Source organism: Suricata suricatta, chromosome 8 (genome assembly GCF_006229205.1).
Source record: "Suricata suricatta isolate VVHF042 chromosome 8, meerkat_22Aug2017_6uvM2_HiC, whole genome shotgun sequence".
In the NCBI taxonomy this organism is placed as follows: domain Eukaryota; kingdom Metazoa; phylum Chordata; class Mammalia; order Carnivora; family Herpestidae; genus Suricata; species Suricata suricatta.
In genome coordinates, this window is record NC_043707.1 from 66,911,971 (window position 1) to 66,938,504 (window position 26,534).

The 26,534-nt window shown below is 37.2% G+C and overlaps 1 protein-coding gene across 4 annotated transcripts; it reads right to left on the reverse strand.

Annotated features, from left to right (window-relative positions):
- Positions 1 to 819: 819 nt before the first annotated feature.
- CDC7 (cell division cycle 7) lies at positions 820 to 26,301 on the reverse strand. Of its 4 annotated transcripts, none has more exons than XM_029949199.1 (12): positions 26,208 to 26,301; positions 25,295 to 25,488; positions 17,375 to 17,458; positions 15,810 to 15,945; positions 12,566 to 12,659; positions 12,338 to 12,480; positions 10,724 to 10,973; positions 10,021 to 10,116; positions 9,100 to 9,278; positions 8,193 to 8,275; positions 5,122 to 5,271; positions 820 to 1,789 (listed from the first exon to the last, which is right to left on the reverse strand). In XM_029949199.1, the coding sequence occupies exons 2-12, from the start codon at positions 25,407 to 25,409 to the stop codon at positions 1,398 to 1,400; spliced, it is 1,722 nt and encodes a 573-aa protein (XP_029805059.1). In that variant the 5' UTR covers positions 25,410 to 25,488; positions 26,208 to 26,301; the 3' UTR covers positions 820 to 1,397. The 4 variants fall into 4 exon arrangements, with proteins under 4 accessions (XP_029805059.1, XP_029805060.1, XP_029805061.1 ...); XM_029949200.1 differs by having other exon boundaries at positions 26,194 to 26,290; XM_029949201.1 differs by lacking the exon at positions 26,208 to 26,301 and adding an exon at positions 25,936 to 26,161.
- Positions 26,302 to 26,534: the final 233 nt, after the last annotated feature.

Genomic DNA, 26,534 nt, shown 5'->3' on the forward strand with positions numbered 1-26,534 from the left:
CATTTTAAAAAGTATTTTTTCAAATGAATAGTTTGACATAAAAAAAAGAATGTTAACTTTATTAAACATACAAATTTAACAACATTCAATTTTTGTTTTCTTTTTAAAGATTATAGTATGAGAAGAGCACATCAGTGGTAATGGCTACACATAAGCCGTACTTACCAGAGTAGGTAGACACACTGACACGAATGTACAATGTAACAAAACGTTATGTTCTGTATCCATAAGCTGTTTCTATGCTCTAGCCTTGCTAAATGGGGAACTTCTCAGCAGGTCCACTCACTCAGACTTATTTCTCACAGAGTCTTGCTAAGCTGTCACTGACAGGTATCATTTTGGAATGTAGTCATTCATAAGCCTCCACCTCTGGTCCGCTTCTACTCTGCCCACTTCATTACCTCTCTTCCCAACCAGCCCAGGACGCTAGTAATCAATCTTCTTTGAGCAAAAGCAACTTATTTATAACTGGATACAGAGATCCTGATGGCTCCATGCAGAGGAAAGAATCTCCAATAATATTCTCAAGGCTGTATTCACTTTTCCTTTTAGCAGCTACCTAATTACACCTAGGATGATGAGAAAAGGAAAAGCATTTTGGACTGTCAGTCTTCACCGTGGCCCTGCAGCTTCCCTTCAGTCAACCAGCGTATGCAGGGAGTTCCCAACTGTAAACATGTGCAGTTTTTAACAAAGCACCCAGAAACTTTGTGGAAAGCACCATGTTATTTCCAAGGTGGATGTGTTAGGTGGAGTGGAGAAGGCAGGAAAGTCAAGAGGGAAACCATTAAGAAAAACATGGCAATGCACACCAAAAAATGCTTTAACAAAATACATTTAAAAAATGGATAAATTCAATTTCAAGTGGTATTACCACTTAGTTTATTTTCTCATTAGTTTAGTGTTCATAAAAGGTGTAATATATGCCTCTAGAAGAGGAAATGATCTCCTTTACCTATAGAATGGTAAGAGCACCAACACCAGGTTGATTTTTTCTAAAAGTACACATAACTTAGTCATCAATAAAGGAAGTCTTTTGACTCATTTGCTGATCACATCCATTCATTTTAAGATTTATACCTCAAACCTCTGTGTACTAGGCTAAAACAGCTTCTTTCTTTGCATATGGCAGTGACAAGTAATTAGGAAAGCTAGAGATCTAATTCTACTTGGATACAGCTGACTCAAAGGTCATGTAATCAGCCCGGAGAACTATCCCAGGCATCTCTGTTCTTAGTCCATATTTCAGAATCTGCCAAAGAGCAAATACTAAAATTTTAAAATAAATTATTCATCCTGCCCTGGTCTCTAATCAAGAACTTAAGGCTATTATAAAAAGACTCTCTTTCACCCCATCTCACAATATACAATAGCAAACATTAAATAAAGAATGATAATCACAGGTTCATATCTTTAAAAAAAGGGTGTAACAAAGCCTCTTCAGCTGTTATTCTTGAGGCCGGATTTAGATCTAGAAGTTTATCAAGCAGGTCATAAGCTTCATCAGGTACCTCATTCCAGCCTTCTAAACTGGTAGTATCTGTATTCAAACTACCCCCACAGCCATTACTGTCTTTATACAACAAATTCCCGGGATGCTGCACTTCAGGTGTTTGTGTAAGGTGAGAAACATTATGGTCAGTCTTCTCTGAAAATGCTGGGTCATGAGCAGCCGGCCGTTGCACATCACTTGTTAATTTGAGGGTGTTAGAATGTATACCTCTGAGCTTCTCACAGAGTTTTCTCAAGTCTTGGGCTGGGATTTCTTTGCTACACAATATTGATTTGCCTAAAAAAGAAAAAATACATGTACATTATTTGAGTACATTAGAAGCCTCTCTCATGGGAAACATCCGGGTCCAACTGCGTGCTTTCTCAATATATTTACCCTGCGTAAGAGATAGGGCACCACACGCTAATATACAGCTGAAGGTCAAATCATAAAGTGGGAGGTGGTAAGTAGAAAGCAGTGGCTTACTAAGCTACGTAAGGAACTCACTTGACCGTCAACTTCTTCAGCGTCACCATATTCTTCTGTAATCTTTCATCAGCCGCAGCTCCCATCCCCTCGCCCCCTTCCTAGCTTTTACATTCCTCTGTGCGACATGGTTCTTATCTTTGCCTAGGATCCCGTGCTCTCCCACATGCTCGGGATACTCCAACTTAGATCCTCAGCTTAAGAATGACCTCTGTGAGGCGTGACACTCTGACAGAGTTGAACATTGTAAACTTGTATTAAAACCTGTGAAAATTTCTATTACTTTTGTTAGCCTTTTTCTAAATGTAGATCTGTCTCTCCTACAAGACCATGAGCTCTCTGAAGATAGAGACTATTTTATTTACTTCTGAATCCTCAAAGCCTAGACAATGTCTAGTAGATACTAGGCTCTCAATTAATGGCTGCTTGACTGGACAAAAAAGCTTTATTCAGTCTCTCAGGTCACTGTTCAAATCTCGTGTCCTTACAAATACGTGGGTCCTTGACTGACTCATTTGAAATAGCTGAGCCCTCTTCTCTCCTTTTCTTCTATTGTTCTCCATACCACTCATTTGTCTGACAGATTTGTCTTCCCCACTAGAATTTCAGTTCTGTGAGAAAAGACTCAACAATACTACCTGGGCTACATAAAGTCCCAGTAAATGTTTCTGAATGAGTTAATAAACCAGATCTTAGTGTTTAAAAATATAAATGTCTCTGAAACAATTTCCTGACAGAATTATTATTCAGATATGGCCAAAAATACGCTAAGCACACAACAGGCAAGAGTGTATTGTATTTGCCTTATATTTCCTTACTAAGTAGAAATGTGGCTCTAAATGATGGAGTAGCACAGCATACAGATTTCTGGGGTGTATGGGTTGTTAACCACCTAGCTCTGGATGATATAAAATTACTTTTCCATGTCCTGATCTAACTACTGGATGGGTGTTCTAAGGCAGGGACACAAGGGAAGAGGAGGTGGCAGACAGGGAAGAGACAAAGGAAAACAAATGACCAAAACTAAGTTTGTTGAGAACACAACGTGCCAATCCTTTTTTACTCTAAATCTCTTTTATCATTCCTATTCTCTCTACAATAGTATAGGCAGGCAGAGGAGAAGAGTCAAACAGGTTTATTAATTTATAGGCTACGCTGAAATCATAAAATAATTAACAGTATGTGTTATATTTCCCTAAGTTATACAACATGCTTAAATTTTTTCACATGATCAAAGGAGGGCTCATTATTCAGGGAAAATGATACATTTAGTCAAAAATATTTTCTTACAGACCAAATCTCAGGCATTTGTTTTAGCTCAGGGGTTTTCTTTTGAATTTGACATAACAAGTACTTGATGACAGTCCACAGGGGCCAGGCGGAGCTGAGGACAGTGAGGTACCTTATACACAGGGAAGTACAAGTACTCTCCCTGCTAATCCCAAGCAAGTCATTTCTTTGGGTCATAAAGAACACAAAGGTGACTGATGAAGTTTTGAGTCCTGTATTCAGCCCAAAGTTATAGTAAGATTTGACTGAAACAGCTGCAGAAGTCACACTAATAAACCGAGACAGATACTACATGACATTATTATTTTTCTAATACGAGATCAAGCATTACAATGATAAATCTTTAAAAGCCTAGGCCTGCAATCATGACACTTGCCCTGGAATGCTTTTGCATCACATGCTGTGCTTCCACTGTTGGTCCTCACTATAACTCACTACAGATAAGGGAAATTTAAGCTCTGCAAAAAAATGTTTTGATGTTTGTTTTCTGATAAACTTCATAAACTTCTCATGAAGTTATTCAATGACATGAAAAGTTTTCTCTATCAGTTGAGAATAAACATACTCACGTAAGCATACAGTTTCCAAGGTATCTACTGATCTCGCTTTCCACTTATGGTCATTTCCCCTTTGTATATGTATATTATTTCACCCTATTATCCTCTGATAAAAATTTTCTTTAAGTACAAGAAACTGACAAGTTGTGGATTGACTTGGCTAAAGACACACTTTTTGGTAAGCCTCCAAGCGTTCTTCATAACCAACACCAAGCTTTTCTGATGTATTAGACCACAGCAAAGGTGTCTAAGTAAGGGGCAATCATTTTTGCAATGGTTCTTAAAAGTAGTTCTTGGTTAAAATCACTTGTTTTTTCAAACTAACAAGCCTGGGTCCTTCCTATGTATCATATTCTCCTGAATCTTATTTTCCAGGAAGGAGTCGGGTGAGATAGGCATATGTATTTTTTTAAAGTTCTTTAGATAATTCTGATATGGACTGGATTAAGACCTACTGATCCTGGAGTTGGGCACAAGGCATCCCAGCTACTTATGAAGTGGGTTGCTTGAAATTTTGTCCCAAAGGGATTTGTTCTATATTGTGTGGTAGCACACTGACTCAATCACAGCCACCCACTTTGGAAAATATTAACTATAACTGTGCATAGAGAATGAACACAAGGTGAACATGTGAGTTAACGTCATTAGCCAGAACAATGCTGAGAAAATTCTCAGGTGCCCCATGAAGTACACTGCATATCCCAGTGTACTAAGTCTTAGAAGTATAAGAACTTCTCTAGTTAAGGAGATGACTTCCCACATCCAATATATGCTAAAAATAATACTCCATCAGCAAGTGTTCTGCTCATTTCTCTTCCCTGCTACCCTAACCCTAAGGAACCCAATAACCCATGTTGTATTATCTTCCCTATGGAGTCCTTATTATTCTGTCTCATAATTAACTGTTTACTTGTTAAACTAGTATCAGTTAAGGCAAGCCCAAGAACTTAATATACAACAAATAAACGAAAACATACTATTAGAAATATTTACGTAATAAAGTCAAACCATAACTATAGGGAGTTAAGATTTTATTCCTTATTCTTTTAAGATTATAAAGTCAAAATATTTAAATAGCACTTTGTGCTTGCTGAGATCAAATGATTATATAGAAGAGAAGTTGATAAATGATTTTCTTATACAATGCAATTAGTTTTCGAGCAACAGAAAAATTTTCTACTTAACATCAGAGAATTTTATGAACACAATATATTTATACAGAGAATTCCTTAATAACTTGATTTACAGGAAATAATCAAAGGCATTTCTTTTGTTCTATAATATAAAACTGCTTACCAAAAGTTTTAGCTGCTTGGATAGTTTCCCTGGATCCACGAATTGTCATAATTTGAGCCAAAGCAGTTAAATCATCACTTGCTTTATAAAATGGATACCGCCCACTAAGCAAAGAAAGGAATATGACACCTGCAGACCACATGTCAATTGCTGTAACAGAAAACAAACTTTAAAAAAAAATCCCGTATCTATAATTTTATCATCAGTAGTCAATTTACATCTATGCTACATCCATAGTTCTCGACCTCTGCTGTACAAATCCTCTTGAGCCTTAAAAAAATTCTGATCCAATCTGGGCCAATCTCTAAGGCCCAATCCCTTAGAGATTCTGATTTAATTGTGGAGTACGGCTCAGGCATCAAAATTTTTTAAGTTCTTCAGATGCTTAGAGTGTATGTAATACCAGGATTGAGAAACCCTCGTCTAACATCCTTCATACAATATACAATGTTTTCTTTCTTGAGCAACACATTGGTAAGTTTAAAAGGATATTTCATCATTACAAAACACTAAGTAGATATGTACTTTGTAAGATCAAAAGAAATCCAAAAATAGCTATGTGGAAAAATCTGGATGTTCCTTAAGAGTTAGGCACCACAGTGAAAGTGGCTTATTTTAGAGAAAAGTATTGAACATTAGAACCTTTTTTTTTCAGCCAAGTGCTTATCCTAAGTTCTGCCACAGAAATTTTAATCTCTAGAATTCTGACAGTTAACATTAAGACTCGCATAGGCTGTTAAAAAAATAATTTTTCTTTTAGGGACATCTCTCCTAACTGTTGACCTCCCAGTATCACCAAGTTATTTGCTCTCCATTCCCTTGGCCAGTGTATCACCTGCCTTTCTTTGTTCCCTCTGTAGCTTTGCCTGTTCCTGCAACATTTTCCCCACCTTTTAAGGCTTAGGTTCCCCAGAGTTCCAACCTCTTCCCCAGTATATTCTGACTGACCCGTCTACTTCACAGCTTCAACCATCTTTTATATACTAATGACATTCAACTGTATTTCCAGCCCAGACTTCCCTAAGCTTGACTTTCATTCTGTTGGAAATCTCTATCTAGGTGTCCACCAATATCTCAAGCCAATTATGTCTCAATCCACCTTATCTTTCCCTGTAAACCAGTTACTTCTTTATTCTCCCCCTTGGTTACTAATACTCATTCAAGTCCCCTAAGGTAGAAATCTGATTAACATCCTGGGTGCCTTCTCCTTCACCACCCCACACCCAAATCCCACATCTAGTTATCCAACAAGTTCTGCCTTTCCCAACCTTTGTCTTTCTTTTCATTCCTATTACTAGTCCCCTCATTCAGGCTTTCATCATTTCTCACCTGGACCATAGCAGGCCATCACTCTCCAAAACCTAGCCTGTCTGCACACCTGCCAGAATGATCCAGTTATAACATAATTATTACCAGGGCATCTGGGTGGCTCAGTCGGTTAAGCATCTGACTCTTGATATCAGCTCAGGTAGGTCATGATCTTGCAGTTTGTGGGATCAAGCCCCACGTCAGGCTGAGCTGACAGCATGGAGCCTGCTTGGGATTCTCTTTCCCCTTCACTGCCCCTCCCTTGCTTGTGTGCATGCACACACACACTCTCTCTCTCAAAAATAGGTAAACAAGGGCTGCCTGGGTGGCTCCGTTGGTTAAGTGTCTGACTGGCTCAGGTAAGGATCTCACAGTTTGTGGGTTCAAGCCCCACAATGGGCTCTGTCCTGACAGCTCAGAGTCTGGAGCCTGCTTCTAATTCTGTGTCTCCCCCTCTTTCTGCCCCTCCTCCCACTTGTGCACTCTCTCAAAAATAAATGAACATTAAGAAAAAAATAAATAAACTTAAAAAACATAATTATTACCATCTCCTTCCCTTGAATAACTTCCCAACAACTATAGTATACAGTCCAAGCTGTTTAACGTGTGATCTGACTTGCCTACCTATGATCAGGTTTATTTCTCACCGTTCCTTCACGTCCATCTTACATTCTAGGAACACTAAACTTATTGTGTCCTATTGACTAGACTATGCTGTTTCTTGAGATCCTCTGCTCATGCATCACTGCCAACCATCTACTCCAATTTCTCTTCTCAGTGGTTCTCTCTTCCATATTCCCTTCAGATAGGAATAGTTAGATATCCCTAAATACCTCATATAGAGATTTATAGCCATGTTCAACAGGTTATAATTATTTGAGAGTATAAGCAGATAACTTCTTTTTTTTTGGTATCAGTAGCAAGTACAGAATACACACAATGGATGAATGTGTTCCTTTAAAGTCCATAATCCAGGGGAATGGCAGGATTCATTTATTCAGTAAGATTTTCCCTGGGAACTGGCTTCATGACAACTTTGGCAGATTACAGACTTTTTTTTCCTTTTTCAAAACTTTTTAATTCTACTGTATTATTTTCACAATAACCAAAAATAATTTTATTTATTTTCTTTTTTTTTTAATTTTTTTAATGTTTTATTTATTTTTGATACAGAGAGAGACAGAGCATGAGAGGCGGAGGGGTAGAAGAGAAGGAGACACAGAACCGGAAGCAGGCTCCAGGCTCTGAGCTAGCTGTCAGCACAGAGCCTGACGCGGGGCTCGAACCCACGAACGTGAGATCTGACCTGAGCCGAAGTCGGAGGCTTAACCGACTAAGCCACCCAGGCGCCCCCAAAAATAATTTTAATCAAATACAAAATTTTATGTGCAGCACAGAAGACTTTTGGGGGTACTGGGCAAACAGATAAAATGCTGTGAGTCTAAGTTAGCAAAGACTACTAAAGGCAATTTTTCTTCCACAAGCATGATGTTAACAAAACTCCTGTAAATAGATAAGCAAGATGCAATCTACAGGAAAAAGTCTATTACAAGACAAATACAAAAACAAACAAAAAACACTAGGAGTAAAAATTTTCATTAATAGCATTATCTCAAAAATGGGACTGCCACACTGTTAGAACCACTTATATAACTTATTAAAGCAGAAAAACTCTTAATGTTAGTAAAACATAGAGGTCATAAAATAAAATATACCTGGGATAACCAATTTTAATTGGGTTCTGTATTTCTAGTGCAACATACCTGTGGTTTGATTGGGACACTTTGTCAACACCTCTGGTGCTCGGAATCCTGGTGTACCTGCCCTAGGGGCAGCCTGTTGTCGCCTTAGGACGATGAAATAAGAGTTTTCTATTATGTTGAAGTGTGATTATTTAAGACCAAAAAGTAACATTTATCTATTTCACAACAAATTCTGCCTTCCTATCTAAATAAATAAAAGTTATTTATAAAGCAAATGACAATCTAGTGTGATGAAAATCCTGGATTTTGCTTCTTACGGGCTCCTCCTCCCTCCCCTCAAGTTACCAGGCCTCATTCCAGAAAATTTCTAAGGTAACTTTTAGGTGTAAAAAGAGGTAGTAGATGATAAGAACCATAACAGAAAAAACAAAATATAACAGAATTGAAATGCAAGAGAACTCAGAGGTATAAAATATCATTTCTGTTTAGAGTGATATTAGAAAATTAATTTCTGATATATTTATTCACTTATATACTTAAGTTAATCAAGAAAGGCTCAAGAAAGCTCATGCAAAGTTTTGAAAGGGAGGGATTTATGGGACTCAGAGTAGGAGGCAGGAGTGAGAGAAACTCTATTATTTGGTTCTGATTATTCTACACAGGCAGGAATAAGGTAACAAAAGATTAAATCAGCAAGTAAAGTGTGTGATTCTAAGGTTCCAAAGGAGCTATCCCTGTCCCCCAAAATTACCTGCATACAAAAGCAAATGTGTTTTCCAGTGAGCAATTCATGTCAGATGAACACTGTATGACAATAGTTATCAGGTGTTCATCATGGTACCTCTCCATATTAGTGTCTGTGTAGTTCCCTTCCTTGCACTAAATCAACTGCCCACCAGACCGATGCAACTTCTAATCTTGTCTAGTAGCACGCTGATGATTTTGTAGCAGCATTAAAACACATTACCTTGAAAGGCAAATGCTGCAAACTTTATCTGTTGCATAGCAGTCACAGGTCAGGCTAGCTGGGCAAGAACTGGCAGTTTTCCTCATTACACCACCAGTCATAACTTTTGTAGGAATAGCCTTCTTTTTTGGTGCTAACTTTCTAGACAGTACATCCACAGTCTTTGACTGCTTCATAAGCTGTAAAAGAAAAGTCACATTTCCTATTTTGGTGATATTTAACCTTATGCCTTCAAATGCTAGCACGGCAAAATGTAACAGGAGAAACATAACTTTTAAAACTGCTGAATGTGCTGTTTGATTATAAGCTAACAACTGTCTATTAAAATATTTAAAATCTTTTTAGTTTTTTCCTGTGGAATAAATGTATTAAAATTTACTAATCATCTTCAATTGGTAAATATTTGACTTAAACTTTATTAGAGCTTTTCCTGATATATTATAAAAGTATAATATAGTTACATTCTAGTGTCTAACTCCATTTCAGAACTGTAATCTGCACAATTACATTGGCTAAAATCAGTTTTAATTTGTTGCTCATGCTATCTAGCTGTTATAGGATATCATAAGTCACTTTAAAACCATTTAACATTGATGACAATTTTGTGAACTTTATAAACATCTTTACGCTGCGTCAGAAATGTGTTAGTTATTAGAAGCTCACCTCCTAGCCAATGAGAGAAAAGGCCTTAATGTTCTAAATGTTCCTTTAGAAAACAGCAACTCAGCTAACCAAAAATGAAAAATTCCACCAGAAAAGTTGAGGAAAAAACCGGAGAAAATAAAAGTGTTGACAAGATGCTCAATGCCACAGCAAAACTCTACTTTTAAAAACGGAGTAATGATAAACGCTAGCCTACCAGTCCCTGAATTCTCCTCAGTGTACTGACTGATGATTGCACTATTAAGCTACATTACTTACTTTCACTGCAGGGCTCTCATGTGAAATGGAGCTGTGTGTATTGAAATTTCTTTCTCCAAAAACAGAGCGCTGGACAGAAAGGCCTACAGATCCCTCCTACAATACCAACAAAAACAAGGAAAATAAGGATTACATCTGTAACACTTTCTGCCAGCTGTACTCTGCCAGTTTTGAAAGAGTTAAGTGACATGAAACAAAAACAGCTGCATCCAAGTCATTCTCAGGCACCAAAACACTTCTGTGAAAGGAGAAAATAGTCTAGACAGAACTCTTAACACCCATATAACTGTTATCATAATCCACAAATATAGATCACTAAAAAATTTAAAAACCACCTGCATGGATGTTATATTTTGCTGTGCAGCTAAAATGGAGATAGACACTTCAAAGTTCTTCCCCTATAACTAAGGTTTTCTTTAAAAAAGGATGAGTAATCTGAACTTTATAACATGCAGGGAAAAATTATTTTGTTTTTGTTACATAATGTAACATTATAGACATAAATCTACCATGTAATTTCAGTTTTGAAATGATAAAACGATCTATTATAAATCTTAGTGGAAATCTAATCAATTGAATATGTAACAAATGTAAAAAAAAATGTTTTTAATTACGAGTATTATCCTGGTATTACATCTCCCTCTGTTGGATAAAGAAGTACATTTCTAAAACCGTACTAATACTTAAATAAAAGAGGTAGAACCTTTCCATCCTTTCCTTGTTTAGTCTGACTCTGTGCATTTGTGTAGGGCCTCTTCACGGTCTTCACGGTAGGCTGCTGATCCAGCTCCTGAGGTGCTGCTGAGCCACTCAGGGAAATCTTGTTTCCTGTGATTACATGGGATTTATTTTGTGAACAACTCTCCTGTTGAGCTTCAGAATGGACAAGTTTGAGAAGCTCTATTTTGGTATCATGGGTTCCCTGGGCCAAACCAAAGTCTACCAAGGCATACCTAAGAAACAAAAGCAAGCATTTTTACTTCTTTGTAACAACTAAAGTTTAGTAACATCATAAAATGCTCTAATCATATTTACACAAAAAGTATAATTCTTTTGAGGGGATCAATTAAGAACTCATAACATTCTTGGGGTGCCTGGGTGGCTCAGTCGGTTTAGTGTCCTACTCTTTATTTAGGCTCAGGTCATGATCTCCTGGTTCATGAGTTAAAGCCCTGCATCGGGCTCTGTGCTGTCCACAGGGAGCCGCTTGGGATTCTCTTTCCCTCGCTCTCTGCCCCTCCCCCCCCTCAATAAATACATATTTTAAAAAATGTATAACATTCTTGAAAAAAGACAAGAAAAATAAGTTTATAGCCAATGGAAATGATTTAAAAGCGAACTAGGCTTGAAAATTAAGGAATGGTACACCACATACACACACAAATTCTTTGTCCCTTCTCTCCAGTGGCCTGTGCCGACATAACAGACAAGAACTGCAAGATATAAGCCCAATCCTTTGTTCTCTTATGATGGTTAAGATAGCGTCACAGTAGATACTTTTTAATTAACAAGTTTAAAGGAAAAATTAATTAAAATCATGGGTTTAGGGGTGCCTGGGTGGCTCAGGTTGGTTAAGCGCCTGCCTCCTGACTTTGCCTCAGGTCATAATCTCATGGTTTGTGGGTTTGAGCCCCACATCAGGCTCCATTCCACTTGGGATTCTCTCTCTCCCCCTCTCCTCTCTGCCCCTCCACCACTCTTGCTCTCTCTCTCAAAAAATAAACTTAAGAGAGAAAAAAAAAAAGTAAAGTCATAGGTTTAAAAGTTCATTTAATTAAAGAAAATTAAAAAGAAAAGTCAGAAGTGTAAAATCCAAGAAAAGATTAGTTATAGTTCTATACCTCCTACAACTCTTGGTAGGGTCTACTGTAATAAACAGTATTTAAGCTACATTTTCAACTTTACAATGCCTCTATCAGGATAAAAAACATATGTATATAAACATATACAATATAAACATACATAAAAACAGAACTTCAGTGTTGAAACAGGAAATTGGCTATCTTGTGGTCTAACCCCCTCATGAAGTCCAGAAATAAGAGACATGTCAAAGTCAAAAAGGCCTAGACCCTTTTTAAGTTTATTTTAGCTAAGTGTTATTTCCACAGAACCATGGTGCAGCTAACAATGTATACTGCTTTACTAATATAATTTTACCTTTTGTTTCACTGTATTTCCATTCCCCAACCACAATGAAAATTAGAAACATAAAAAAATCTGTGCATGGCCATTACAGTATGTTCTGTATCTCAGAGCTGAACCCCATAGCACAAATTCATTCAGATGTAAATATTTTCTAGTAACTTTTCATACTTACTTTTTTAGGCGCCTATTATATAAAAAATTGCTGGGTTTAACATCACGGTGAACAATACCAAACTGATGAATGCGTTTCAGAGCTCTGAACAGATTAAACATATATTCCCGTACTTCTTGAAAGGAAAGAGAATTCAAAATGTCCTAAAATAAAGATATAAATAAGATCATAAAATTGCTTTCAATTAAACATTTAGCCAATAAATATTCAGTAAGTATTAAAACCTACCAAAAAGGACTCATGCTCCAGATATGGCATAGCAATAACCACATGGTCATTTTTCCTAAAGCAGTATTTAACTCCCATGACATTGTCTTGCCCCCTAGTGGAAAAATGCATAATGAACTTTAAAAGAAAGGTCAAATGAAATGAAACCTTATGCTCAGTTTCTTTAAAAATGCAGTTTTAGCTAGGCATAAATGCTAGAAAACTACTTAAAACCACGATCTTGTAGGATAGTATACATATTTAACTGACTTGTACAAGTGTTTTTAAAAAACAAAAATAGCACCACTTATGAGGTTACTATAATTCAAACATGAGATAATTATAGTTTTAATTGGGGAAGTGACAGAATGAGAAGGACAAGATGAAAAACAAGAATGAATTAAAAAGTTTTTGTAACAGATAAAATGGCAATAGTAATAAATAAGTTAATTAAAAAATAATAGCTAACAGTTATTGAGCAGTCACTATATTTGCCAAGCTTTGATCTAAGTAAGCACATTACATCTATTAACGAATTCACTTAATCCTCACAACAGCCCTATGAGGATAGTGCTATTATTTCCTCCCCCCGCTTTGTTTTTTTTTTTTTTTTTTTTTTACAAATAAGGAAATTAAGGCACAGAGAGGTTGAGGAACTTCCCCTCAAAGTCACTAAACTAGTAAGTCATGGAGCCATGATCTGAATCCAGACAGTTTGCTCTAGATCTTACGCTCGTAACTGCTATGCTATATTGCATCATAAAAGATGAGGAGAATAAGGTTCATTTCCATGGTTTTGAGTCAGTAGAACAACATGGATATCAACCAAAAATGTGGGAGAAATCAGGAAACGAAGCATCAAAAACCAAGAACTCATTTTGATAAAAAGTTCTAGATACAGAACTAAATGTTATGTGAGAAGTGAGAAGTCAGTGCTTGTGGAGAAGTAATACCTAAAGTTGCGAAAATGACTATAGAGGAGCAAATGAACCTTGGGAAATTGCCAAGTTGGAGGGCAAAATAAGGAAGAAGGGGCAGGAAACTCCAAAAGCGATGTTACCCAGATGAGGAGTTCTAAAGAAAATAGTAATCCGTATGGAAGTCCTAGAGAATAAGAACTGAGGGAAGGCTTTTAGTTTGGCAAAGAGGAATTAACTGGTAAATTTTCAGAGAACAATGTAAGTGGAAAGGAAGAGTCTAAATAAGACTTAAGGAGGGAAAAATAGGATACACTGGAAGCAGAACATACAATCTGCCTAAAATATCTGGCAAAGAAAAGAAGAAAAACCAGTGTGGGAACCAAAAAAGGGAGCAAGATCAGATAAAGACTTTTTTTTTTAGCATGCACTTTTTTTTGAAGTACATGGAAAGGAAAAGTGGTAGAGAAAAATATTTAAAACATGGAAAAAGGAACAATTTTATTCAAAGGAGTAGAACATATGTAATTATGCCTTACAGAGGCCTTCTCATCCTTCTGTCCTCTCTAATAAACACAGGGGTGAAACAAAGAAATAGCCTCATCCATTCATTCACTATTTAGCGGGCATGGTTATTTGGCAGTATGTTAGATATCAGGGATGGGAAGGTAAATTAAACTTAACATGATTTCTGCCCTCATAGAGTTTACTATCTAATGAACAATAACATAATAAGACAATAAATGACATTATGAGGGTTTTGAAAGAGATCAAAAGGTGGCATGACAACAGGTGAATCTGGTTTAATTCAGAAGCCATCTCTGAGGCTTGTTCAGATCAGAAAAATTAGCATGCAAAAACTGGGAGAGGAATTACTGCCTAGGGAACAATATGAATAGTGACCCTGAAATGGGAAAGCTCCAGACAAATCTGAAGAACTAAAGAAACTAGAGCACAGAGAGGGAGGTAGGAAGGAAGAGTGCATGAGATAAGGTTGGATTTTTTTTTTCCAAAGGACACTGGGAAACCACTGAAGGATTTTAAGAGCTGGAACTAACAGTATACAATTTATATTACCTACATATAAATTTTTATATTTCAAAGATTACTCTGGCTATTCTTTGACCATGGGGTTCAGGGGGGAAGAGAAGAAGCAGGCTATTGTAGAAATCTAGGTTTGGTCTGAGGTAGTGGTTGAGAAAACAGAAAGACGTGGATGGGTTTGTAGATATATTTTGGAGGTAAAATGGCCAGGACTTGATGATGGACGCTGAGATGAGCAGATGAAAACAGGCTGTTGTAACAGGGGTTTTTGTGGGGGTTTTATGGGCAAAGGAGTATTCAAATTTAATTCTCAGTATATTAGGTTTAAATATTTATTAGGCACTCAAGTAGAAATGTCCAATCAGTAGGTGAGTATATAAAAATCTACAGGTAAGAGGTCTGAGGTAAGATGTATACTTATGGGAGTCACTATCATACACTTAAAGTCACACGGAAATACAGGATACTACCCAGGGAAGTGTCCAGAGCAAGAAAGCCTAGAATAAGGCACCAAAAAACTCCCAACATTTAGATGTCAGGTAAAAGAGGAAAAACTGTCAAAAGATATTGAAAATGAAAGGTCAAATAAAGCAGGAAGAAAACAAGGAGTATGTGGCAGTACAGAAGTCAAAAGGCATTGGTTCAAATCAATTATGTTAAACTCTGCCTAGACTCATATGAAGGGAAAAAGAAACTGGCAAGATGGAAGTCACGGTGGACTCTTATCGAAGTAGTTTCAGTTCAGCAAAGAGGAAAGTGGACACACAGTGAGAGCAGTGAAGGTATGGAAGTGAAAACAGTATGTATGGATCATTTCTGAGAAGTCTGGCTTGGAAGAGCAGTAAAGAAATGACACAACAGGTGGAAGAGGGATGGCAGTAGAGGGGGTAAGAAATACTAGATCGTGTACGTTTGTTGATAGGAATGACCTAGAAGAGAGAGACCAAGGAGAAAGACATGCCAGATGATTCTGCTGTTCAAAATAAAGTATGAGATGGGGCTGTCGATAGCTGGGGAGACGTGAAACAGGATATTAAAAAATATCTAGACCACCGTTTGATTTGGCAGGAAGATTAGAAAAAGACGTGGTAAGAGAAAAAGAAGTCAAGCTGAGCCTCAAGGATAATCTACTCCAAAAATATAAATTGAATTAATCATTCCAACAGTAGAGGGGGAAAATAGCTACCCAATTGCAGACACCTGCTTGAAAAATATGTTGAATTCATGGACAATCTAACCATCCCTGTTAGATATCCACTTAAAAATCTTAATATACAGCCAGTTCAATTAAAGATAATGCCTACCCAGCCACTGTTAGGCACTGAAGTTCAGCTGCAATTCTTATAGGATGACTTGTTGGAATTAAGTGTTTCAGAGCTATTTTCTCTTCAGGTCCTACTTGTAACTGTGCTGTGGCCAAATAAACAGAGCTAAAAGTACCTGTAAAACAATATATTCAATTTTTCAACATTTGGTTTTTAAAAATGTTAATGAAACAATGCTAAAATCGATCCTATGACTATTTGGAACCCATAAAATTATCCTAATCTATCATTAATATATTTAAAGATAATTATACATAAAAGAGCAAAAACATCTATAAATATGGCTTTCAATTTTTCATAAGTTCTTAACTGTCTTCAATTCTTTAAAGGATGTATTGATTTACCAAAGCTCTACGGGAAATCTGTTTGTCTGGGTTAGCAAAAAAATATTTCCATGGTCACAATCTTTTCTAGTATTTTTCTATAGTACTGTCATTTGAAATTACTTCCTTTAGACTTGGATACAGGCCTGTTACAAGCAGTTAATAGTTGTTAATAGTCTTGGGCGGGGGGTAAAAAAAAGACCCCTATAAAACCATCTGGGCTTTTAAATTTAGCATTAAACTAAATAAAGTTGGTGGTCAGTTAAATTTGAGAAATACTGAGTTAAAACAAATTTCTTTACTACAAAATTTTCCAGCGCTCTAATGTTTTTAAGTATATCACAGATAAACAAAAGGGAGCTGTACAAACTGCATTTTACACATTTATTTAGACTTAGAACACCCATCCCGCCTCCCCTCTCCAGGAATAGCTATTAATTTGTTAGGAGGACACCAGTGTTTTCCAGAATAAAATTTCTGAACACTAAGTCAGTGTTCAAAGAAGGTAAAGATGTAAAGATCTGCTTCTTATATCCCAAATCATCTCACCTTCTAATTTTTCTGCCTAATGACCAAGGCTTTTCTTGTCTGACACTTTTTATTGTGAAAAGCAAACAATAAAGTAAGTGGGAGCTTTTTTGTTTTTAACTATTTAGGCATTTCCTAATATAGCCACCAAAGCCTTCTATTATCTTTTACCTTCTCATTCACTTCACATCTGATAAATTCACCCTTCATTCAGTCAACAAGACTGCCAGTCTCTCTCAATGACAGTTATGTCAATACTGACATCTTATAAATATTGTTACACTTTATTTCCATCATGTTGCCACCTTATATTTCTATGTTTCAACATACATTCTATCTAACTATAATGGAGAAAGAAAAATGAGAGGAACTTTCCTTGATCAAATTCCCCCAAATGAATCTTAAATTTTTCATTTTAATAAGCATCTTTATAATACATTAGAATATCAACACTTTAAATGATATAACAGAATAAAGATTAAAATAAGACTATTCATTTTACTGTAAATATTTATTCTTTCATTCTTTCCAGGGGAAAAAAGAAAACCTGATGTCATAATTAGTAATATGACCATGGTCTTATTTTTAAAAAGGATATATACTTTTCAAAAGGAAATAGTAATGAAAATCAAGATTATATAAAGGAAAACATAAGAGGAAAAAATCTTGTGAATAAATAAATCTCTAAGTTACCTTCTCCAATTTTGTCCTTAATCTTAAACAGATTACCAAGCTGTGGTACAGCTTCATAAAGCTTCTCAATATCTTTTTTAACACCTATCAAAGAAAAAAATTTATAGTTATATTAATGAAAGTATATTTTATGCTTTAAGTTAAAAAACCTCAATAAAACAAACTCTAAAGCGTGATTTAAAAATAGCTACAATAAACCTTAAAATCATGATAAAAATAATTAAAACCCTGTTAAGTTGCTGTAACACACACTTCTTGAACAAACAGATAAAACTGGTAAGTCTCAGAAGCACACACACATCAAATTTCTATTACTCGGAATTACACTAACAGATAAATTGTCACTGCATAGAGTACAACACAATAAAGAAGCTAAGTTTAAAAAATAACTAAACAATTTGTGCCGTGATCACTAGATGGCATGACAAAGACACAATGTAATCTTCTTGAAAACTATTTCTTTCCCCCAAAGATAAAAAATCTTATAAGGAAAGTTTTATATATTGAGTATTCACAGTGTATCCGTAGAGAGAAATTCTACCAAAGCTCTCAGGAATGTTAAAAACATTTTTAAAAAAAGAACAATCCCAATTATCAATAGTATCCTTTATCCTTGAGACCAGGTAAGATAAAATTGCTACTTTAAGATAAATATAAGCTCTTTATAAAAATACACATGGTTAAAATTAGAAAAGGCAGTAATAGCGAATGTAATAAACTACTGGATATAAAACTATGTACTTAAGAGTCATTGGATTTTATTACAACATCTAAGCCAAACATCAGCTACTTTTTAAGTTATAATAGTAATAATCTAAATAGTGTATATAATGGTTTAAGACATTTTCAAACCACTTTCACATACATTATCTTTTCAGATTTTCAGAATAGCACTGGGATACTGGCAAAAACAGGAATTATCCTGATTTTCAGATAAGAAAACCCTATTCAGGAAAGTGAAATTATTTGTCCTTTTAGCAAACATGTGGTTTTTTTTTTATGTTTATTTATTTACTTATTTTTTGGAGAGAGAGATCGCGCAAGCAGGGGAGGGTCAGAGAGAGAAGGAGATACAGAATCTGAAACAGGCTCCAGGCCCTGAGCTAGCTATCAGCACAGAGCCTGATGCGGGGATTGAACCCACGAATCGCAAGATCGGGCTCAATGTTGACACTGTGGAGCCTGCTTGGGATTCTCTCTCTCCCTCTCTCTCTGCCGTTCCCCCAGTCATTCTCTCAAATAAATAAAAATTTTTATAATGCTCAGCAATGCATATGTTAAAAAAATTAACAAATTTGGTGCAACCTCTGTTCTCTAGGAGCTTAGTTTGGTGGAAAAGTCGAACATGAAAAGCTCTGAAAACAAGACACTAACTGTAATAATACAAGAATGCATATGGATAAAAGGAAGGGGAGGGGAATGAACACACCTGAAGGTACCACCAAGCTCTGGGTGACCATTAAGCTGTGTTTTGAAGTATTCACCAAGTAGAGTAAGTGGGCAAAAGCATTTTACAAAGAAGGAACTATGTTATACAAAGACATGGAAAAGGAAAAAGGCATGGATTATTTTGAGGGGAGAGGTGGGTGAGGGAGGTAATGAAATTCAATGTGGCTGAAGAAGGGAAAGGGAAAAATGCAATTGAAATCCATGGAAAATTTTTAAGCATGAAGATGACAAGTAGAGGATGAATTTGAGGGTGAAGAACATTAAAATCTGGAGACTAAATAACAAGCCAAGAAGATCTTGTCCAGTATTCTTTCCACTATATCAATCCATCTAAGGATATGGGAAGAACTTACTTTCCCATCTACTTCATGGGTAACTGGAGAAGCTTGGTGGGTTTCAATATAAGAGGCAATACTAGAACAGTAATTATGAATACCTATTTTGGAGATGGGAGGCCTAAATTAAAATCCTGGCCCCATTATTTACCAGACTAAGTATGACTTTCCTTGAGCACTCAGCTTATTGCTTTGACCCTTAGTCTCCCCATCTACAGAAAAGGGGTAATAAATATACCCATGCCACTAAGATACTGTGAGGATTAAATGAAATAATATACATAAGAGAAGCTTTTAACGCAATGCCTGGTACATAGTAAATATTAAATAAAAGATAGTGATGATTATTGTTGTAGTTATTAACTTTTTTTCTTTAGCACTTCTGCTTTTCCCTCTACTTGAAATCTTTTCCCCTATTATTTCATGTGGCTAGCTCGAAGGTCAGTCTTCTCTGATATCCTATTTAAAACAGTATTCCTCTCATTACATTACCCTGTTTATTGTCTTTGGAGTGCTTGTCCACTATAAAATCATCCTGTTTATTTGTTTGCTCTTTGCCTCCTCCCCCCAGAACATAAGGTCCACCAGTACCGTTCCCTATGTGCATAATTCACCACAGCACACTCAGCTCCTAGTTAGGACAGTGCCTGGTACGTTTGTTCAATGAATGAATGATTACTATCATCATGGGCATTCAGAGATAGTTGTAGGGAAAAAAAAGCAAAAGTTTAAAAGTTACAAAAGAGTGAAAAAGTCAAGATAGTAGCAGCTACCTCACTATCCACTACCACACTACTTCACTCTAGAAACCAAAACCAAAGCCTGGGGGAAAAGCCAGCCTCTAGCAGTCATTCTTGCCATAGTCCATTATAATCTTTCTTAATAGGTGTTAATTCCAACCAGCTTCAAATTCCAGTGTCACAGGAAAGGCACCATGAAAAGGTAATAAAATGATATGTTCAATTTTACATTACATTTCCCTGATTCTGAAACATAATTTTAAAAACTCTGAAAATTGGGATGCAACTTAAAATTATTGTCAGCCAGCATCAATACTTATGGAACAGTATCAGTGACTTGAAGAAAATCCAAGAAATCATAAAAGAGCATTCATATTTAACCCTTTAAGAGCAAACAGTTGTAGGGAGAAGTGGTAAAGGTGGTGAAGCAGAAATCAAATGTAGGGAGGCCAGCTCCACATAACTGGGAATTAACAAATGGTAATAAACAAATAATAAACAAATGAACTCTTCAAAGAAATTCTGCATCACTAATGTATAGAGAACAATATTATGAGAGGAAAATAGGGTGTCAATGAGTGACTATACTAAAAGTGACTCAAAAGAAAGAGGTTAAATATTTATTTTCCTTTTTAATTATGTATCAGGCATATACAATTATTTGTCTTATTGTATCTAAAAGAATTGTTTCAAAGAATATAAAGTAAAAAAAATTCTAGGTGATAATAAAGAACCATGTCATAGTAGAACTGGCAGCATTTCTGAGCAGCAGATAAAATGATGTATCTAAAAATCAATGGTATTTAGGGGAACCTGGGTGGCTTAGTCAGTTAAGCATCTGACTCTTGATTTCAGCTCAGGTCATGATCTCGCAGTTCATGAGTTCAAACCCTGCACTGGGCTCTGTGCTGACAGTGCAGGAGCCTGCTTGGGTTTCTCTCTCTCCCTCTCTCTGTTTCTTCCCTATGTGTGCTCTCTCTCTCTCAAAATAAACAAACTAACTTAAAAAATTTTTAAAGCAATGGTGTTTATATACAGTGAAATGTTAAGAACCCTGTTTGTAGTCTTTTTATTACTAAATGTATTGAAGTGTTTGTGTGGATGTTTTGTTGTGGGTTTATATATGAGAATACTAAAAGCTTTGTAGTAGTATGATACAGAGTTGTGCTATCTTCTAGTTTCATGTTAACTATTAAATTTTTAAAAAGATTTTATTATTATTATTTTAAATGTTTACTTTGGAGAGAAAGACCGTGCACATACGTGAGCAGGGAGGGACAGAAAGAGAGGGAGAAAGGATCTGAATGAAGCAGGCTCTGCACTGAGAGTGGAAAGTCCAATGAAGGGCTCAAACTCGGGAACCATGAGATCATGACCTGAGCAGAAGCCAGATGTTTAACTGACTGAAGCACCCAGGTGCCCCTTAAATTTAAATTAAAATAAAAAAAAATTAAAAATGTCCTCAATTGTATTAGCTACAGGTGACAAAATAGAAAGATTTCCATTATCACAGAAGGTACTATTGGGTGCTGAAATAGAAGAAAGTCTAGGTTCAACTCCTATCATTAAACCACATTAATATTCATTTCCTAACCTGAAAATCAAAGGGGTTAGATTAGATGAATTTTCCTATGAGTCCCATGTTTTGCAACTTCCCTTTGTATTAGCAGGAGCTGGCAGTCAGTGGTAGAGATGCTGGTTACCTATTAGAAATTACCAGAGAGGAAATACACGTAACAAGTAACTACTGCAATACAAAAGCCATGTGCTTCCACACCACTACTAACTTGCTATGTACTTACCTTCTTTACAAAACTCAAAATATGTTTCTATCAGTTTCCTGTCACTACAGAACAACTCTGACATTTTCAAACAGTAAAACTTTCTGACAACCAAACTGAGTGCAAATCATCATTTAAGTGGGAGATGAGAGTAAACAGCGGAAGAGAACATTAATGTTAAACGACGGAAAATACTGCTAAAGGCAGAGACAAATGAATATATACTTTGAAGATTAGGGGGAAGACCCTGAAAAGTCTACAAGCCAAAAAATTATTTACATGCTTATACTTTTTTTTTAAGTTTAAGAGCGCACACGCCAGTGGGAGTGGGGCAGAGGAGGAGAGAGAATCGCAAACAGGTTCTGTGCTGTCAGCGCAGCGTCCAACTTGGGGCTTAACCTCACAAACCATGATATCATGACCTGAGCCAAAACGGAGTTGGACGCTTAACCAGGAGAACCACCCAGGCATCCCTAAATGCCTATAATTTACACAAGAAGGTCTAGGCTTCTATTTTGAAATTTTAAGCAAAAATATTTTTCCTGCTACATAATATATATCCAAGTGGCTTTAATACAGCAAGAGCCCCCTTAACTGTGCTCCCAGCTTTCATCATTTCGGGCCTATATTGTCTATTCATGACACAGTAGCCAGAGTGATCCTGAGAAAGCTAAGTCACCATGTCACTATTTTGCTCAAACCCAGTAATAGTTTCACAGCTTGCTTCATATAAAAGCCAACGAACTCTAGGAATATAGGTGATGCTTATTCTGAAGTTTCATGTACTGTCTGACTTGGATCTCTTAAGCTAGGAAGATCATATAATTCAGCCTAAACTGAGGCCATCTTGGGAGGGAAAGGAGGCACTAATAATAATTATAGTGTGACAATAGGCATAAACTGGATCTGTCCCACATAAATCATATAGCACCTATAACTCATTTTAGTTGCAAGAGCTAAGAGCATCCACATAAGACACCAAAAGCACAACTTACAGTATAGTTCAACAATACAGAAAAAACACTGGATACAATATTATGCCCAGTATTTTGTTCACTGCAGCATTTTTCTTAATAGGAGAAAATGGAAAACAGTCTAAAGGTTCAATAAAAAGAGTAATTAAATTACCATACCAATAGTATGGTAGCATACTATGCAATGAAACATTAGGCAGTCAACTTAAACCAAGCTGTAGATTATTTAATTACATAAGAAATGTTCAAGTTACATATTGCTAAGTAAAAAATAAAGATTAGAAATAAATTGGTTACGATCCTAATTTAGTTGTGTTTTTTGTTTGTTTGTTTTAAATGTATCTTGGTATGCACAGGATGATTAAAGGACTGTAACAAAAGGCCAACAGTGGCAATATTTGTATAATTTTGTATAAGATTTGGATGTTATTTCCTTATTTGAGTTTTCTCACTGTCTAAATTTTCTTCAACAATCATGTATAATTTTTATCAAAAAAAGCTACAAAAGCTGACAAATATCCTAAACCAAAGGCCCATGTTATTCATCCATTACACTATATATTTTGCTTTATATCCTTGCATTAAATCATTCATTCACTTATTTTCAAGCACCTACTCTGTGCTGGATACTATTAGGTTCTGGGAATACAAAGATATACAAAAAGGTCCTACCATTCAAAAGTTATTCCATCATGGGAAAGTAAATCATATTAGCTCATGAGACAGTTATGGGCCTGGATATCATCAGCTTTACTCCTTACTGAAGTTGTTTTTATATAACTTTAGCTTTTATTCAGAGTAATATATTTTTTTAAAGTACGAATAAAATTTCAGCATGTTTTATGAGTTATTAAAGGTACTGCTTATAAGGTTCAATGTTCTGTTACACTAAAGTCACAAAACTTTAGAAATTTAGAATACAATTCACTTTACTATTTCCCAGATTTTCAGAAGAATATTAGGATAGTAGCTTTCAGGTGAACATAATGCTAGAGCCAAGTCGGATTCATCTCTTCATACACTCTGCCTAAAGCACAAGATACACCACGAGGTATATGAGATACTGCCTTCAAGGAGCTTACAGTATAACTGAAAAGACAAAATACACAGAGTGCTCAAAGATACAAGAACTATAACACAAGGATCGTTGTTATTGTATTATGGGTCCAGTGACACAGGAGAAAGCTGAATTGTGAAGAACAGGAAAAATGTAAGAGGGACAGCAACCAAGAAACTGGATAAAGTGGCATTTTAAGATGATTCTAGTAGCAGTGTACCAGGTGAACTGGAGGATGGAAAAGAAGTGGAAGCCGGCAGTTTAGGTAAGAAATTTCATTGTAATTCGCAGCATGGTGTGAAAGAATGGATCACTGTGGTCGAAGTGGGAATAAGAAGCAGCAATGACATACATATTAAAAAAGAAGTAAGATAAAGTTGGGCAATTGCATATGAAGAACAAATATTACATCACTAAGTAGAAGACAACTCTAAAGTTTTTAAGCATAGGCAACTGGAATAGTGGCTTTCATCACCACAAAAAGGGACATCAGAAAGGGTACTCATTGTGATACCAAACAAGAGTTTAGTTTTAGAAAGCAAAAGCATGTGGTATCATTTTTTTAGAGTGTTGTTAAAGTCTATTTTGTAGGGGATAAATATATTTCATGGATAGGAGGTCAAAACTGGTATATCTTCTGGAGAAGCACTAAACATGCCTAAAACAAAAATGGAAAGGAAGATTTAGCTACCTTTTAATAAAAGAAAATGGTCACCTAGAACTCCTCTATTTAGCAATTATTTATTATGGGGCACCTGGGTGGCTCAGTCAGTTAAGTGTCTGACTTTGGCTTAGGTCATGATCTTGTGGTCTGAGAGCTGGAGCCTGGCGTCAGGCTCTGTGCTGCCGGCTGAGAGCCTGGAGCCTGCTTCAGATTCTGTGTCTCCCCCTCTCTCCCTCTCTCCCCCTCCCCCTCCCCCTCCCTCTCTCTCTCTCTGCCCCTCCCCTGCTCTGCTCGCTCTCAAGCGTGCGCATGCGCGCTCTCTTTAAAAAAAAAACATTAAAAAATTTTTTAACCCAAATATTTATTAAATGCCTATTATGTCCCAGCCACTGCTAAAGCAGGAATGAAGGCACCCACATTTTAGTGTACAAGATCAGGTATTGCTTGACACTCTCCTCACTTCAGGGTCTGGATTAGGGTCAAACAACACTGAGATGTACACGGAGATACAATGCTTTAGTACTGCTACACACATTTCATTATTTATTTTTGTTGGTGAATTCTGCTTTTCAAGACTTTAAGTGAAAATTCCTCCATTGTTAACTTCGAAATCCAAGTTTAATACAATATAGTGAGGAAAGATAAGAACATAGAGGCGGAAGAGGAAGTATCAACAAACTGTTCTTGGATAACCACCAATATTGAGACCCTAGCAACTTCATCTCTAAAATGACAAGGATGAATTACAATCCTTCTCAAATGCAATGCAATCCTAAATCTAGACTTCAGGAAGCCTTACAGATTTGTAAACCACTCCACGTAAACATACAACTCTCTCTACCATTCAGGAAGCTCCTTTTTAAAAAAATAACCAAAATCACAGAATTGCTGCCTGCACATCCATGGAAGTAAACACATACCTGGTAGTTTAAAATTCTGCTCATGCTTTTTTAATGAGCCATCCGCCTGCACCTGGTCACGCTGGGGAGAAAAAGCCATTGGTTCATCCGTCTGAATCCCCAAAGATGCCTCCATCACAAAACAACTGGGATGCAAAACGCAGCTAAGGGGTCATGTCCACCGTGGGAGCAAAGGAGCTGTGAAAACTAGAATACTGGAGAAGATGAGAAGTTTCACTCACTCACTGAACCAAGCACTAAAAAACCGCCAGTCCCCATTGGGTCAGACATTTAAAAGCTCACCATATCTCGAAATCCCCAAAAGGGGTAAAACTCTGTGTAATTTCTAAGGATTACATTTGCTTCCCTTCCACCTTACAGCAACATGGGCGGGGGGAGGGGAGACGGGGAAATGTCCTGGTCGGGGGAGCCGCCTCGATGGCCGGCGGCGGAGGCAAGGCTGGTGGTGGGAACTGGGGCGGCAGCGCGCCGGGGCACAAGCCAGCTGGAGAATAGGGGAGCAGGGGCGGGTGCACTAGGCCTACTGGGGAGAGCGGTTTGACCTGAGAGAGGAATGAAGGAGGAATGATGACTGAAAAGAAGCGCCAGGAGATTCGTTCAGGGCTCCATGCAAGTTGATGGAGAACTGAGCCGATACTGACCACCGGCGGCGGGCGGAGAAAGAGAAGGCAGAACGTATGGGATCCTTCTGGGAGCACCCGCCGCGAGCTCAGCGGGGAAGGACCCTTCTCTCAGACCCGAGACCGAACGGGATGCTTAGTGCGCAAGCGCACGACTTTCCCGCCGTGGATCGGCAGGATCCGAGGTGGGGAGGTGGGGGTTACTGCGCTGCGACCAGACCAAAGTCACGATCCAGAATTCGTTTCTAATCCCTCAGAATCCCGCGCCACGGAACAAACCTTCGGAAACTCACAGTTTAAGGGAATACGACTCCTGTGGCTCCCCAGCTGCCTGGGTCGCCGCCTCCAAGAGCTCCCCACCTAGCGACTCTGCCAAACGCGCCTGCGCAACACTTCCCGCCTAGCTGCTTCTAGTCGCTCATGCGCACTGTATAGCTCTCGGTTCCGCGGCGTCAGGTATTGGGCGCTTGCGCGATAGGGCTGGGTTTTTTTTTTTTTTTTTCCTCCCCGCGTAGGCGATGGTTGGTTGGAAGAGCGGTTACAGAAATAAAGCCCGGGAATGATTCTACGCTAAAAACTAGTGAACCGTCAGGTTAAGGATCCGGCACAATTTTCAGGAA